This window comes from Phyllopteryx taeniolatus, chromosome 2, assembly GCF_024500385.1.
Source record: "Phyllopteryx taeniolatus isolate TA_2022b chromosome 2, UOR_Ptae_1.2, whole genome shotgun sequence".
In the NCBI taxonomy this organism is placed as follows: Eukaryota; Metazoa; Chordata; class Actinopteri; order Syngnathiformes; family Syngnathidae; genus Phyllopteryx; species Phyllopteryx taeniolatus.
Genome location: NC_084503.1, coordinates 23,252,652 through 23,268,987, shown reverse-complemented (window position 1 = coordinate 23,268,987; position 16,336 = coordinate 23,252,652). Strand labels below are relative to the sequence as shown.

The 16,336-nt window shown below is 41.1% G+C and overlaps 1 protein-coding gene across 3 annotated transcripts in view; it reads left to right on the top strand.

Annotated features, from left to right (window-relative positions):
* Positions 1 to 16,336, top strand: part of igf1rb (insulin-like growth factor 1b receptor) — a 105,829-nt gene that overhangs the window by 75,646 nt on the left and 13,847 nt on the right. For 2 of the 3 annotated variants that reach the window (XM_061765435.1, XM_061765437.1), the window contains 12 exons: positions 1 to 236; positions 3,212 to 3,379; positions 6,658 to 6,865; positions 8,711 to 9,018; positions 10,004 to 10,137; positions 10,498 to 10,657; positions 10,739 to 10,838; positions 12,199 to 12,269; positions 12,951 to 13,180; positions 13,263 to 13,370; positions 15,048 to 15,210; positions 15,444 to 15,573. In XM_061765435.1, coding sequence (XP_061621419.1) covers positions 1 to 236; positions 3,212 to 3,379; positions 6,658 to 6,865; positions 8,711 to 9,018; positions 10,004 to 10,137; positions 10,498 to 10,657; positions 10,739 to 10,838; positions 12,199 to 12,269; positions 12,951 to 13,180; positions 13,263 to 13,370; positions 15,048 to 15,210; positions 15,444 to 15,573 — 2,016 coding nt within the window. The remainder of the gene's footprint in view (positions 237 to 3,211; positions 3,380 to 6,657; positions 6,866 to 8,710; positions 9,019 to 10,003; positions 10,138 to 10,497; positions 10,658 to 10,738; positions 10,839 to 12,198; positions 12,270 to 12,950; positions 13,181 to 13,262; positions 13,371 to 15,047; positions 15,211 to 15,443; positions 15,574 to 16,336) is intronic. The other variant, XM_061765436.1, reaches the window with a different exon arrangement.

The window sequence follows — 16,336 nt, the reverse complement described above, 5'->3', positions numbered from 1 at the left end:
GCCGTACCAGAACATCACCGAGTTCGAGGGGCAGGACGGCTGTGGCTCCAACAGCTGGAACATGGTGGATGTGGAGCTTCACCAGGACAAGGACACAGATCCTGGCGTTCTGCTGTCTGGCCTGAAGCCTTGGACGCAGTACGCTGTCTTCGTCAAGGCCATCACGCTCATGGTAGACGACAAGCAGGTTCCCAGTGCCAAAAGCAAGGTGGTGTACATTCGAACCAGCCCCTCAGGTAAACCAAAGCAGTAGTGGCAACCAGGTCATAATTGCTTCTGAAAATATTGTAGTGGTACTCTGCATCAGAAAATTGAGGTACCTGGCATTGAATGGCTGGACTAAGTACTTTTGAGCACCCAAAAATTGTAACTTTGAATTAAAATGGCTCTGCAAATACTTTGGAGCACCTGAAATTGAAATTAACCGGCATAAAAAGGCTGTCCAAGTACTTATAAGCCTCTGAAAATGGAGGCATCCGGCAAAAAAAATTTGCACACATAATTTTCTGTGTGTAAAATTTATGTATTCTGCATAAATTAGATGCATAGATGAATAATTTTGAGCCCCTGAAAATGGAGATATTGGGCCTCATTCACTAATAAATGTGTATAAATTAACCTGATGGACATACAATGCTGACTACTTATGAGCCCTTGAAAATTGAGTTACAGTGCTCCCCCAAAATCCGTGGGTAATAGACAACTGTCCCCAAAAGTTTTAACTGCATTTTGATGCCTCAAGATGTCGCCAAAGCGCTACTTTTGTCTACGATGGGTCTATGGCTTGAAATAAAGCACCTCCCCTTAGTTCAACAGGGCTCTACACTAACTTTTGCACAAGTAGCACTGGTGCAACCAACTTTATCAGTTGGTCGCACCAGGACATGATTTGGTCGCACCCTATTTTGAGGAGGTACAGCATGACTGTGGCATACAATAGTTTCATATGAAGTAAATATTGACAGTGGCTCAAGATACGATATTTAAATATTTTACTTTGAGCAAGAAGTTCACAACAAGCACTGGCACAAAACATCCATCCATCCATCCATCCATTTTCTGAGCCGCTTCTCCTCACTAGGGTCGCGGGCGCGCTGGAGCCTATCCCAGCGATCATCGGGCAGGAGGCAGGGTACACCCTGAACTGGTTGCCAGCCAATAGCAGGGCACAACCAAACAAACAACCATTCGCACTCACATTCACACCTACGGGCAATTTAGAGTTGTCAATTAACCTACCACGCATGTTTTTGGGATGTGGGAGGAGACCAGAGTGCCCGGGGAAAACCCACATAGGCACGGGGAGAACATGCAAACTCCACACAGGCGGGACCTTGGATTGAACCCCGGAACTCAGAACTGTGAGGCAGACGTTCTAACCAGTCGTCCACCGTGCCGCGGCAGACAAAACAGATAAATTAAGTTAAAACAAAGGGTTTACTTTTATTTGATCATTTGTTTGACTCAGATGGGCCAGTTTTATACTGAAGGCTCCTTACCCTCTTCTCCTGGGAAAACTACTTCATTTTTAGCATTACCTCAACCATGATTGGCATACATTTAAAAACGACTGTGTAAGTGTACCACCACTATATAAAAGAATTACCGGTATTTATGATTATTCACACTATTTTGCAAATGATTTATTAGTAAAACAAACCAATTTACCTATTTAAATTAATAGTCCCAAACAGAACATGGCTAATTAATTACTACTGCTATTATTGCACTTTATTTTAATGATAGCTTGTTCTCCTATAGAATCCTCTTTAAAGGAGTCTGTGTTTTTAAACTTTGCACATATCTTCATATTTCTATGCTATAAACAGGGTTTAGATAAATAGAGAGAGCAAAAGTTGTCTTTGTTAGCTTTACTAGCTTCATAACAAAGTTATTAAAACATTTGCACATGAGTCTGTTTTTGTTAAAATAAATGAAATGAAAACAAGAGACAAATTAAGCAGGCAATCTTTACAGTTAGCGGTATAGCCCCCCCCCCCCCGCCCCCCCCCCCCCCGCCCTCTCTCACACACACACACACTTATCCAAAGTGGGAATAAAACCAAGAGTTGTTTTCCCCGAGTGACGTCATTGTGTTGTTGTATGATGAAGCTTCTCCCGATTAGTTTGTATAAATTTTTCTGGAAATTGCAAGACAAAATGGTTGGCCAACATCCACAGGACAGGGATGAAGGTATCACAATCCACTGTTTGAAGAAGAATTAGAGAGTAGAAATATATAGACCATACCACAAGATGCTAACCACACACCAGCAAAAAGAATCAGAAGGCCAGATTGGATTTTGCAAAGACGTACAAAGATGAGCCACAAAAGTTTTGGAACAAAGTTTTATGGACTGATGAGACCAAGATTAACCTCTACCAAAGTGATGGAAAGGCCAAAGTATGGAGAAAGAAAGGAACTGCTTATGATCCAAAACACAAGCTCATCTGTGAAGCATGGTGGAGGTAATGTCATGCTTGGGCTTGCATGGGTGCTTCTGGAACGGGCTCACTTGTCTTTATTGATGATGTAACTCATGATGGTAGCAACAGAATGACTTCTGAAGTCTACAAAACCATTTTATTTGGCAGTTTACAGAAAAATGCATCCAAACTAATCGGGAGAAGCTTCATCATGCAACAAGACAATGTCCCAAAACACACTGCCAACACAACAAAGGACTTCATCAGGGAGAAAAAAAGTGGAAGGTATTAGACTGGCCAAGTCAATAGCCGGACCTTAACCAATTAGAGCATGCATTTTTCCTGCTGAAGAGGAAACTGAATGGAGAAACTGAAAGAGACTGCAGTAAAGGCCTGGAAAAGCGCATTTTAAATGAAGAATGCAACAGTCTGAAGTCAATGGGTCGCAGGCTTGATGTAGTTATTGCAAGTAAGGATTATGCCACCAAATATTAAATGTTATTCACTTTAATTTAATAATTTATGTTCCAATACTTACTTGTTTATCACATCTTTATGTAAATACCATGAAATGAAAGCTGGAATTCTGAACTTTTGTCTCATATTCATCTTTTGATCTGAAACCCAAATGTCTTCGGTACACAACAAAAGCAGAGGAATTGACCTTGCCGTTCCAGTACTTTTGGAAGGGATTGTATCTTTGAGCTGTAAATCAGTATGAAATGGCTGTCTAAATACATTAGAGTACTAGAAAGAACCAATGTTACCTGTTTGGTCTCTGCAGCGCCCTCCATGCCTCAAGATGTGCGTGCCTACTCCAACTCCTCCACCCAGCTCGTGGTGCGCTGGCTTCCCCCAGTGTCCCCAAACGGCAATCAAACGTACTACCTGGTGCGCTGGCAGCAGCAGGCTGAAGACCGAGAACTGTATCAGCACAACTACTGCTCCAAAGGTATACACACATGCTCACACCTTTTAACTTTAATTTATTAAACATGCTAAACCCTTGTCCCTCAAGTAGTTTTTCAGTGGAACCGTGGTTTTCATATGCCCTAAATTTTGTATGATGTGCTTTTTCACCCATTTGTTTTAGAAAAACTCTTTTCCTAATCTAAATTTTGTCCCGGTTTTAGTTAGTGTTGTGTTTTACAACAATACTTAACATTGTTTATAATTTATAATGTAACTGTGGATGAAATGGGGAAACTTGCAGTCATTGTCACCGAAATGCGTGCGATTGATGAGCGTCAGCTGCGGCTTGTATTTCCCCCTCTCTTTTTATTCTCACTCACATCCTCTATAGCAATTTGCGCCTCTCGATCTCTCTCTAGCTTTATAGTTTAATAAAAGTGATTAAGTACAATATAGTGTATATGTACGGTCTATACAGGATGGCTGTTCAGGGCGTCACACGACGTTATGAATGATTGTCCACCCAAAGAAGGTCGCCGAGGTATCGGCAAGGACCAGTCAGAGCAATGTTGTTTTCTATGTTTAAATTGAGATGATCAGCAATCCAATCAGAGCAACTCTCAACTGCAAAGCATAAAAGACCAACTAGATTAGCTTGATAAAAGGGTATCCTTGCAATTTCCAACCCAAATTATCTTGCAAATCTAAGAAAAGGACATTAAAAAAACGAGGGCATGGGACCTTTAAAAAAAAAACAAAAAAACATGACTTGGGCTGTATTTCTCAGAATCGATGCGTATTTATCCAAAGCATTTTGTAAGTTGTGTACAAAGGATTCAACCAACTAGCTGTATTCCACAATGCAAGCGTTTATTAACAACTCAAAGCAATAAGCTCTATACCACCAAAGCAACATCTGCGTAACACATCCTATCAAAAGTTAGGCCTTCAAAATAAAAGCATGCAGTATAACAAGTTTCATCTCATTTTCTTGGGCCACATGGTTGCTTATTTAACAGGGAAGTAAACTCAATATGACAAAGCTTTATTGTACTTTAAATGTGCATATCTTCTTTGTCTGATTCCATTTACTTAAATCTACAAAGTATTTATTCTAAAAAAATTTGTTTGAAACATTGCATCTGTTCGCCCATGGGGTCACCATTTATATGTCTTTACGCTCTCACGAGTGTGCGAATTTGCAAAAATGTGACGTGTATCATCCCTTTGTGCCGGATTTATCAACTTACAAAACCAGACAGAGTTTGTAAATATTCAGCTACGACAAGCTACACATCGGTCAGATCCGCTTATCGAGCCAGCTGAATGACAGACGCGTGACTCGGCTGCCACGCAACAACTGTTCTCATCGTTCAGCATTGTTCAAGTTGGCATCCCACATTATATTGACATCATATACATCAACACAACACCATCCCGGAATAGTGTTCAGTCGCTAATATAATCCGCTAAAGAATGTGTTTTGACGAGTGCTGGCACATACAATGTATTCTTGCAAAAAAAAGAGAAATTTTGATTTAGTTCACCTTTAACAGTTGCACTCAATAAACAAGCACAAAATAGTTTGTGAGAGTGAGATTGTGACTGCTAAAGAAGCCACCAAATGGCCAAATAAAGTGTAGTGAAACTGTTATTATTCTGGCGAGCTTTTACTTTCAACGCCTGACAGGATGTCATGCCAATGTTGCCCCAACTTGCCAGTGCTGCTGAGTAGACCGGGAAGCTTGTTATTACCTTAAGTTGTTACAAAAAGCTTGCATTGTGGAATATGCCTTGCTGTCTGTTGAACCCTTTTTACACAGTGCTATCTATGATTGCCAGCCATTTGAGAAAGAAGGTGAAAACCATGATAGAATTCAAGAAAGAACTTAGAAAATGGCTCCCCTCTGTCTCCTCCTCGCTGTATGATTACAGTATATGTATACACCATCAAGTCTTAAAAAACGTAAAAGTGATGTTAAATGTTAATTTAGCCAGTTCATTAGTCATTACCGTAATTTCTTGTGTATAATGCGCACCCATGTATAATACGCAAAGTTGACCTAAACATTTTGGAAAACCCTTCAACCTATGTAAAATGCATTTCTACAATGCATGATTTTGCTTTCTACCTACCTTTATGATCAAAACATGAGGTATTATCTGTATTTTGTTGGGGTTTTTTTCAAAGAATTATTCTGAAGTTAAGCACTTTATTTGAACACATAATACTTTATTTTTATTTACTTGCTCTTACTTTGAAATTCATAGCCCTACTTTTATTTATTAAAAGAGAAAACACACAGTTGTACTCATATTTGATTACCGAGGCGGAATTTGTACAATTCTTTAAAGAAAACATGAGGAACCAGGCAAAACACATTTAATTTTATTTTAATGAGATTCAAATTAAACTGTCAAGCATTATCATTAAATAAAACATAACCATAAAGAAATTAATGATGGCTGTTGTTCAGTCATCAGTCATATTTAAAAATAAATAATAAATAAATAAATAAAATTCACAAATTCTGCTTGGGTATGTAAACTTATGAACACAATTATGCATATATGCAGTCATATGTACCCTTGTCAGATTGGAATGAAAGCGTAGGCTACACCTTTTTCATAACCTCTAGGTGGCATACTAGAATGAAAGTTTACAACTTTTTCATAACCTCTAGGGGGCGGTGGCATATTGGAATGAAAATGTATAGCTTTTTCATAACCTCTAGATGGCGCCATACATTTATAGAATGTGAACGTCTTTTCCATTTTTTCCTATACCTATGTATAATGTGCACTATTGACTTTTGACAAAAAAATTTGGGGGGGGGGGGTTGATGCGCACTATACACAAGAAAATATTTATTTCACACTGCTTTTGTTTGTAAAGCTACTTATCTCTAAATGTATTTTTGTTCATATTTTAGGTTGTCTGCAAAAGATTAATTGGGTAATATTGCTTTGGATTTTGTACAATTTGGTTAATCACCAAAATCGAACCGAGAAAAGCGGTACTTGTATATGTAACCAATTACCGGTGTTATTAGTGGTAGTAGTCGTACCCATGGGGGATGTGTGTGTGTCGCAACCCCCACTTTTTTTTGACATCCATACGTTTCATACTGCTCCACCACACCAGTGGCAATTTTTTAATTTTTTTATTTTTAAATGTTTTTTTTGTTTTTTTTTTAATAGAGCTGCAGCCCATATAGTTATTGTAATTTTTAGTATGTGCCTTAGAATACTAAAAAATGGATGGAGGGAAGGACTTTTTGACAGTTCTGATGTAGTGGCAACAACCCTCATCTACAGAGTTGAAGATCCCTGTAAGGATGGCAGCGATCGGGGTGGGGGACCAGGAGGATGACACCAAGCCTACAAAGTCGGACCCCGATGGCTCCGACAAGGGCCCCTGCTGCCCCTGCCCCAAATCGGTGGAGGACCTGGAGGCGGAGGCCGCGGACGCCTCCTACCGGAAAGTCTTTGAGAACTTTCTCCACAACTCCATCTTTACACCCAGGTGAGTTTCTTTTGTCATTTAAATGCCTTATTTAAACAAATAAATTAATATCTCTGGCATATGTCGAACAATAACATAACATGCATGTGATATAACATACATGGGAGCTGTAACATATAATAAAACAGTGATTCTTGACCTTGTTGGAGGTACTGAACCCCGCAAGTTTCAAACACGCATTCATAGAACCCTTTTCTAATTAGAAAATGAAAATTAGAATTTTTTTTTTGTAAAAGAAACGTTTTGGGGGTGGGGGGTCATTCGCACCAACCTAGCAACACACTCTGCATTGTTGCGCACTTACAAGTGTGCAGTAGCCACCTGCATGAACAACGGTGGAAGGAGCTCCAAAGATAATAAAATTTGGATTCAAGGATTATGTTGTTGATGAATTCTGCTAAAAGAGGATGACAAGCTGCAAGGTTGGCAACTCGCGCATTAAAGACACAACAACAATGACATCAAACTTCCATCGGTCATTACAAAACTTTCAACAATTCCGTTTTTTTATGTCAATATGGGGTGCTGTGTGTACATTAATGAGGAAAAAAATGAATTTAAATGATTTTAACAAATGGCTGCAATATAACAAAGGGTGAAAAATTTAAGGGGGTCTTAATACTTTCCGTACTCACTGTATAGCTTTTTACAATGGGAAAACATTGTTTTTGATTTTGCAGGCAAATCTGCCTTAAGTTTCTTGGTCAAAGTTGACTCGCCACAAAAATGACTGCTGCTGTTTTGGTGATTCTATTTACAAAAATGCTCACTAGTTGTCCTCCTCCCCCCGAAGCGGAAAAGCACTGAAAACAACTGTGACTCACTGGAGAAAACACACATACACACACACACACACACACACACAGAGAGTTGTGTGAGATCTACACAGATCCAACGCGAACAACAAACCACATTGCATCTGACAGAGAGACCTGTGATGCTTTAATTAAAAACAACCAACTTCCTTTTCCCCCTGTAGCTCAACCTTTCCAAAACGTTTTAACCCAGTCACCCTCTTCCACATACCAACAGAAATGGCGCATCCCCTCTCGATCATACACACACTACAAGTGAACATACAAAAAACATGTTCAATCATGCAAACATAATCAAAATGTGACAAAATGAAGAAAAAACAAAACTGGGAGCAGGGATTAACTGGCACCCCCTTGTGAGAAATTTGGGTGGTGCGCCTAATGTAAATATATAAATTGATGGAATTCTTATGAGTCAGCAACTGAGCTATTACAGCTCAACTTCGCACATCTGTTAGTATATGTGGTTAAAATTTTGTAGCCATTGGACAAAATCTGTAGGAGAGGTTAATCTGTGAAGAATTCTTGAAAATGGTGTGGAGTCACCTCCAAACCTCTGCTTATGCGCACCTTTCTGCTCACACGCATAAAAACACTTACCTGTGACTCCATATTCTTATTTAGTCAGCTGACGTGGCTAGCTAATGTCTACATTTACAGATACAATTGCATAATAACGCGACTTAGCCATAGACATTAGTCCATATTATTTTGAAAACTATACTCTTAACACATGAGCAGAGAGGTGTGGGGGCAACTCTATACTGCACACATACATGTCTCAAAATGACCCTCAAATGCCTGCTTCAAAGCAAAGTGCCAGACTTCCTGTGACTTTTAAGGTATGGCTTGTGGAGAATGAGTCTATTTATGATAGATATGCCTACCATGTGACGCTGGCTTCTGGGGCTGAATATTCCAACTAGTGTTAGGAGTTTGTGTTTGAAGAACCCCTGGAAATGGCCAACGTGACCCAAGAACTGAATCTTTTTATTTTTTATTTATTTATTTTTTAATGTCTCTTTTCCAGGCCACCGGATCGTCGGCGTCGAGATCTATTCAGCATCGCCAACGCCACCCACTCCCGACGCAAGCACCAGCCTCACTCTAACACCAGCACCACCCCTCCCCTGCAAGCTTCTGCCAACAGCAGCAGCGTTGACCCAGAGATGGCAGAGCGCGAGTTCGAATTCATGGAGCAGGCAGTGACTGAGCGTGAGCTGCAGATCTTGGGTTTGCAGCCGTTCACAGTGTACCGCATCGATGTACACGCCTGTAATCGGCAGGTGCAGCGCTGCAGCGCCGCTGAGTTTGTCTTCTCCAGAACCAAACCGGCAGGTTAGTGGAAGACAATTAGACGTAATTTATCTAACCCGATAGAGTAACCACACCCCGGTGTCTTGAGCTTCAGGTATGTTCGGGGAAGGCTCAATATGCATCATAAAAAAACAAATTTTTAGCTAAACTATGGTTGGAAATTTGCTGGAAGTTACGTGCATGTATTACATAACATATAAACAATGCAAATATGAATTTTAACTGACCCCATAACAAGTCACTGATGGTGTAGTGGTGCATTCGCCTGACTTTGGTGCAGGCAGCGTGGGTTCAGTTCCCACTCAGTGACGGTGTGAATGTGAGTGCGAATGGTTGTCCGTGTCTATATGTGCCCTGCGACTGACTGGCGACCAGTTCAGAGTGTAGTCCGCCTTTTGCCCGAAGTCAGCTGGGATAGGCTCCAGCGTCCCGCGACCCTAAGCGGTGTTGAAAATGGATGGATGGATGGATGGATGACCCCATAACATCGCTGTCGTCTGACCTTTAATAATAAATAAAGACTTGTCAGACCATAGTACCCTTTTCCACATTGCGTCAGTCCATCTCAGACTCATCGTTTTCTATTTTATGTAGGTTTAGTTTAATGAACATTTAATTGTAAATTTTTTATTTATAATTTCATTATAATTCAACAATTAATAAAATTAATGAAAAATGTTTGTGTAAGTAAATATATATATTTATATATATATAATTGTTTATTTTACTCAGATTTATTTTTGATCTTTATAAGAAATCAGTTAACCAATTATTTAATGAGATGCAACAAATGAGTGAATAGTTTATAATTAACCAATTGTAGGGGGGGGGGGGACGCCAAGTTAATGCAATAGATATTACAGGACTCCTGATAATGTAAATGTACAGTGGGCCGGAATAAAAATCGGAGTGGGCCGTATTTGCCCAGCGGGCCATACTTTTCCCAACCGTGGTCTAACCGGATAAATCTGGCATGGTCAGAAGTGTCCGTTCTCCTCCCTTCCAGAAAAGGCAGATGACATTCCTGGTCCGGTGTCTTGGGAGGGCCAAGAAGACTCTGTGGTACTGCACTGGCCTGAGCCGTCTCACCCCAACGGCCTCATCCTCATGTATGAGATGAAGTTCAAACTGGGTGCAGAGGTATGACAAAATAATATGTAATACTCCACTTTGCTGCAGCCGCCCTTAGTCTTTTCTCTGATAAAATTAGTCTCCATGCCGTGGGCAGGAAATAAATACCTTACTAGTTAGCGTTAGCCTACCCTGTTTTTCCTTGCTTTGCCCTAAGTCACGTTGGTGATGCAATTTTAAGTAAATAAAGGAGGCCCTTGTCCACTTTACCGTATTTCCAATGGGGAAAAATATTTTTTCATCCATGAACAGATTGTGTTCAACCTTGGAAAAATGTCCACATTTATTTATTCATGTACCTGAATGTGTGTTTGTGTGTGTGTGTGCTTGTGCACATCTGTTTTCTTTGTGTGTGTGCGGTTGTGTAAGACTGAAAAGCACGAGTGCGTGTCGGGTCAGATGTATCGGGCACAGCGTGGTGTCCATCTGTCCAACCTGAGTCCAGGCAACTACTCGGTGAGGGTCAGAGCGACGTCATTGGCAGGGAACGGATCCTGGACACGACCGTTAGATCTATATGTGGCTGAACGTAAGACACAGACGTAAACACACTCTTTATAATCAATACTCTTTGTATAAGCTGCAATACTGACAACGCTTGACCCAACAGGATATGAACACTTCCTCTACGCAATCGTATTTGCCCCCATCTTTATCATCATGATCATCTGCTTCCTGGTCGGCGCACTCTTCGCCCTGAACAGGAAAAGGTGCGTTGCCGTAACGACACTGCCATTATAAACATGTCTTCATTTTACTGGTTACATAAACTGAAACCTAATATTTTAGTATATAACTATAAATAACGCTTTAACATTTATGGTCACTGTCCAACAAAATGGAAGTATCGCACACATTTTGTCCTTTTGTTATTTGTATCCCTAACACACAGAGAAAAACTATTTTTCTCATTTAAAAAAATAAATAAATAAAATGTATTTTTTCTGTCATTTATTGCTTGTGCTCATTTTCAAATTGAAAGTTAAAGTATTTGCTTTTTACTAATGATATATTTTATGGCACCATTGTGGGTGGGTGACTGGTTAGCACATCTGCCTCGCAGTTATGAGGACCCGGGTATAAATCTGGCCTCGCCTGTGTGGAGTTTGCATGTTCTTCCCGTACCTGCGTGGGTTTTATCCGGGTACACCAGTTTCCTCCCACATTCCAAAAACATGCATGGTAGCTTAATTGAAGACTCTAAATTGTCCATAGGTGTGAATGTGAGTGCGAATGGTTGTTTGTTTATATGTGCCCTGCGATTGGCTGGGGACCAGTTCAGGGTGTGCCCTGCCTCTCGCCCAGAGTCAGCTGGGGTAGGCTTCAGCATGCCCGTGACCCTAATGAGGTTACGCGGTGTGGAAAATGGATGGATGGGTTATATTTTACTTATACTTATAGAGAAATACACATTTTATTTTCAATTTAAACAGCTCCCAGGTGTCTTAATAACATGTATGTGACATGTTTTCGTCAAAATACCCCTAGGATAAAAAATTGCACCTTCTTTTTCCAAGCCTTGCTCTGATCAGCATGTTTTGCAGGGGCAGTCCTGTCTCATGCGAAATGAGCCCCGGGTCGAGAAAAGGAAATGTGAACTCTGATGCACACTTGAGTACAAATAAAGACAGAAACCAGGCCTTCTAATTTTCATTACTGGAGGCAACACTTCATCACCAAGCCGCGCAGAGTTACACTTGGCAATTAGTTTAGCGGATCCATGCATGTGGCACATGCACCCGACACTTTGCTGCACACAAATAGTGTAGTCTCTCGGTCGCTTGCTCCATTACAGGCAAATTTACAGAAATAGGCAGATAACTAAGATATACTTGGTTGTGTAATTTTACACTTGATGGTTAGCCAGGCACTCCAGACAATCCAATACTGTATATACAAATGTATCCCATTTAAAACATCGGACTTCATGAATATTTGACTGTGTAGTGAGTGTAAGTGTGGTTACATTTATTTCAATATTTCTCAAATGAACATTCTTCATGTATTTTACATTTATTTAAGTATTTATTAGGGATTCTATGGGATTGACACTTGTGTCTTTGCCGCTAGGAACAGCGATCGACTTGGAAATGGAGTACTGTATGCGTCTGTCAACCCCGAATACTTCAGTGCAGCTGAAAGTGAGTACAGTGGTCGCAGATAGTCAAACCAAGAGGAATTATTACTTCTGCTGGTTACTGTCAAGAAGTGATACCAAAAATTGTTAAGGATGGCTTCTTAAGGATTTCAGTTCACATTTGGAGAACCACAGTGAATGTCCACTTTAACGACAATTGGTTCCCCTGCAGTCTATGTTGTTGTGTAGATATACTTTACAAATTTCTCTCTTCAAGCAGCATAGGCACTGCTAATGATCTGATTTAACTATTCCCACAAAATGTTGCAGTACTTATCCACCTTGAAGGCAACTTGGAGACGGGTGTGAGGCAGCTTTCAAATCATAAAATCATTTTTAGCATACTTGAAAATCAAATCTGGGTGTGTAAGTTACATTTTTTACCCCCAATTACTAGCCTGCATTTTGAACACTATTTAGGCACCTGCTTAGTTGGACTGGAACTCCCCCTTTTAAGAGTTGAGATGGATTAAGCAGTTAAATAACATTTGGGTTGCTTTTAAAGAACTTGAGTGAACATTTGGATGGCTTTAGACATTGAGTAACAGTTGTGTGTCTTCTTAAAGAGTTACAGTTGAATGACTTTTTGTGGAGTTAAAAGTCAGATGGGTTCTTAAGGAGTTAGCAGTCAAAGACCCATGCTGAATGTTTGTTTTAAGGCTCCTCTGTGTTCCTCCCCATACAGTGTACGTGCCAGACGAGTGGGAGGTGGCGCGAGAGAAGATCTCCCTGAGCCGCGAGCTGGGCCAGGGTTCATTCGGCATGGTGTATGAGGGGATCGCTAAGGGGGTTGTGAAGGACGAACCGGAGACAGAAGTCGCTATCAAGACGGTGAATGAGTCGGCCAGCATGAGGGAGCGCATCGAGTTCCTCAACGAAGCGTCCGTCATGAAGGAGTTCAATTGTCACCATGTGGTACGCGTGCATGCACGCATGCGCACACACACACTTTACACGGTGTCTACACACTTTGTCTTCATGCTTCATTTTGTGATAGGTGCGTCTCCTTGGGGTGGTGTCTCAGGGCCAGCCCACCCTGGTAATTATGGAGCTGATGACACGAGGAGACCTCAAGAGCTACTTGCGCTCCCTCCGACCTAAAGAGGTAATGAGAACCAAAACGATACAATAGGTAGGGATGGGAATCGAAACCCGGTTCTTATTGACAATAGGTTCCGAGTAATTTGATGCCTGTGACTCGTTTGTTTGCTTGGCTGCCTGATGATTTGCCCATTGATTCCGCTTAAAATCATGAATGTGATGACATCACATGCAAGAACTGTATTTTGGGTTTGAGCTTTTCCAACATGGTGCTACTGTACGATATATCCATCAATCCATCCATTTTCCGTACCACTTATCCTCACTAGGGTTGCGGGCGTGCTGGAGCCTATCCCTGCTATCTTAGGGCGAGAGGCGGGTACACCCTGAACTGGTCGCCAGACAATCGCATGGCACATGGAAACAAACAACCATTCACACTCACGTTCACCCCAACGGGCAATTTAGACTCTTCAATGAACCTACTATGCATGTTTTTAGGACGTGGGAGGAAACTGGAGTACCCGGAGAAAACCCACACAGGCACGGGGAGAACATGCAAACCTCACACAGGCGGGGCCGGGATTTGAATCCCGGTCCTCAGAACTGTGAGGCAGATGTGCTAACCAGTCGGTCACCGTTCCGCCACGATATATCCCTAATGTAGCGTCTAAGATGGTAACACAATAACAGTCACCTTTCGATGACTTTCCTTGTGCATCACTCTCCAGGAATGACCAATCAACACAAGCTTAATCCAACTTTTACATTAGACTAATAGGTGGATTGAGTGTAAATCATGAAGCCATGCCAGCAGAGTGGGGCGTTGGGATGACATGCTAGAGAGGGGACTGTAGGTGAGACTGGCGGAGGTGGGGGGGTGGTCTCAGGATCGTTGCCCAGTGGTGCCCTCCCTTTCCTTTCAGTACAAGCATGGGGGGCAATGGCCGACTACCCAAATGAATTAGGTCATTATTTATCACCTTCCTTTCTTTACATTACATATTTGTTTAAAATTTGAAGTTTTTTTAAATTCTTGTTTTTGTTTTGTTTTTCGCATTAGCATGAAAACTTTTTTTTTTTTTTATCATCACCACCTCTCCGATGAAGTTACAGCGTAACTTTTGAAGATACATAGTTAAAAATAAACACAGCCATTAGCTGTTGCTGTTCTTTAGCGCTGGATCCTGCAGTATTATCCTCCGAGGTCTCCACTTTGGTGCAACGCTGCCATCAGTCTCCTCGAATTTAATTTGTATCATTGTAACGTTCAATGATATATGGCTAGAAATGACAAGAATGGACACACATGCTAACATTAGTTGGTGCTGAAGCTTATATCGATGCTTCATTATGAGACTCCACAGTCTCTACTTTGCTGCACCGTGGCCCTCAGTCTCCTCGTGAACAGAATTCCCATGTCATGGTAACATTGGAGTATACACGGTTACAAATGACAAAAATAATCTCACGTGCAGGTGTTGCTATGCCTCATTTTAGACGCTGCAATATTGGACTCCACAGTCTCCACTTTGCAGCAACGTAGCCCTCTGTCTCATTTCTGATTAAATTGCAGTGTCATTGTAACTTTTTAAGAATACATGGCTATAAAGGACAAAATTACACACACACTTAGGTCTGGACACTGCTGTATCATACTCCACAGTCTACACCTTCTTGTTACTCTTGGATTAATCTTGTATACATTGCATTGATGCCCTCCTGTCTGCATTTCCTGCAGCAACAGTGGTCCAGTTTGTCCCTGCCGCCCCTGAAGAAAATGCTTCAGATGGCAGGCCAGATTGCAGATGGCATGGCATACCTCAATGCCAGCAAGTTTGTGCACCGAGACCTTGCGGCGCGTAACTGCATGGTGGCCGAGGACTTTACCGTCAAGATAGGAGGTAAGGGGAATGGGACGCAATTTCTCAGGAATGTCTCGGAAGAGCTTTATTGCGATTAAGGTTGGAGTGTATAAGAAGTTGACAGTCAAAAGTTGCCGCAACCTTACCATACATTACTCCCACAGTTCTTTAGCAGAATAACAGATTCACACATTTATTTTTGGCTTGATTTATTTCCAATACCCCTGAAATTGTTGATGATGAATGCAAAATGTTAATGCCTGTTTGTGCAGACTTCGGCATGACCCGAGACATCTATGAAACGGACTACTACCGCAAAGGCGGAAAGGGCTTGCTTCCCGTCCGGTGGATGTCACCTGAGTCGCTGAAGGACGGCGTTTTCACCACCAATTCCGATGTCTGGTGAGTCTACTTGTGTGAGTCTATATGTCAAAGCTATGTGTCAGTCACTATTAGGGTGTAACAATTCATTTTGACAACGATTAGATTCGTATCAAAATTTATGGCTGTTGAATCGAATCAAGGATGATATTGGTGTATTTAGAACGATACAAACCGAAACAATTGAATGGCTTGAAATCCATTCAGTAACTTTTTAGCCAAAAATTCAACCACTGTGACTGTGGAATAAATACCTGCACACTGGACAGTGCAGGTGCAATTTCCTAGATTCCTGTTGTTTCTTATAAAGAAATCGGGTAACTTTAATTATGGTCATTAAATATAAAGATTTTCCTGATGTATTTTTGTTGCTTTGCAATACAACAAAGGGGAACAGCAACTTATTATTTCTTATTTCAGCTATGGTTTTACTAGTTTAGCTAGGTTTTTTTTCCTCAGAGATGTTTAATTGGTGTTAGAATTATGAGTGTCCTTGGAAAAAATGTTCCACTGTAAGGAGTCCCTGGACTCAAACGTTTGAGAATCCCTGTTCTAAACAGTAAAATACTGAAATGTCTAAAAATGAGGCACCATGAGGTTTCCACACGGAAAAGCTTTAAGTAATAGTGTTAAAAATGCACAGAGCTAGTGTAGAGGTAACAAACCTGCTGGAAGTAATGCTTGAAAACAGCATCCACTAGTTGACGTCGCTCGTTCTCCTCTTAAGTGCCACAAAGTTCCCCTTCCTCATAGTCTGGAGAGGGGGGTTACGATGGAAGTTTCC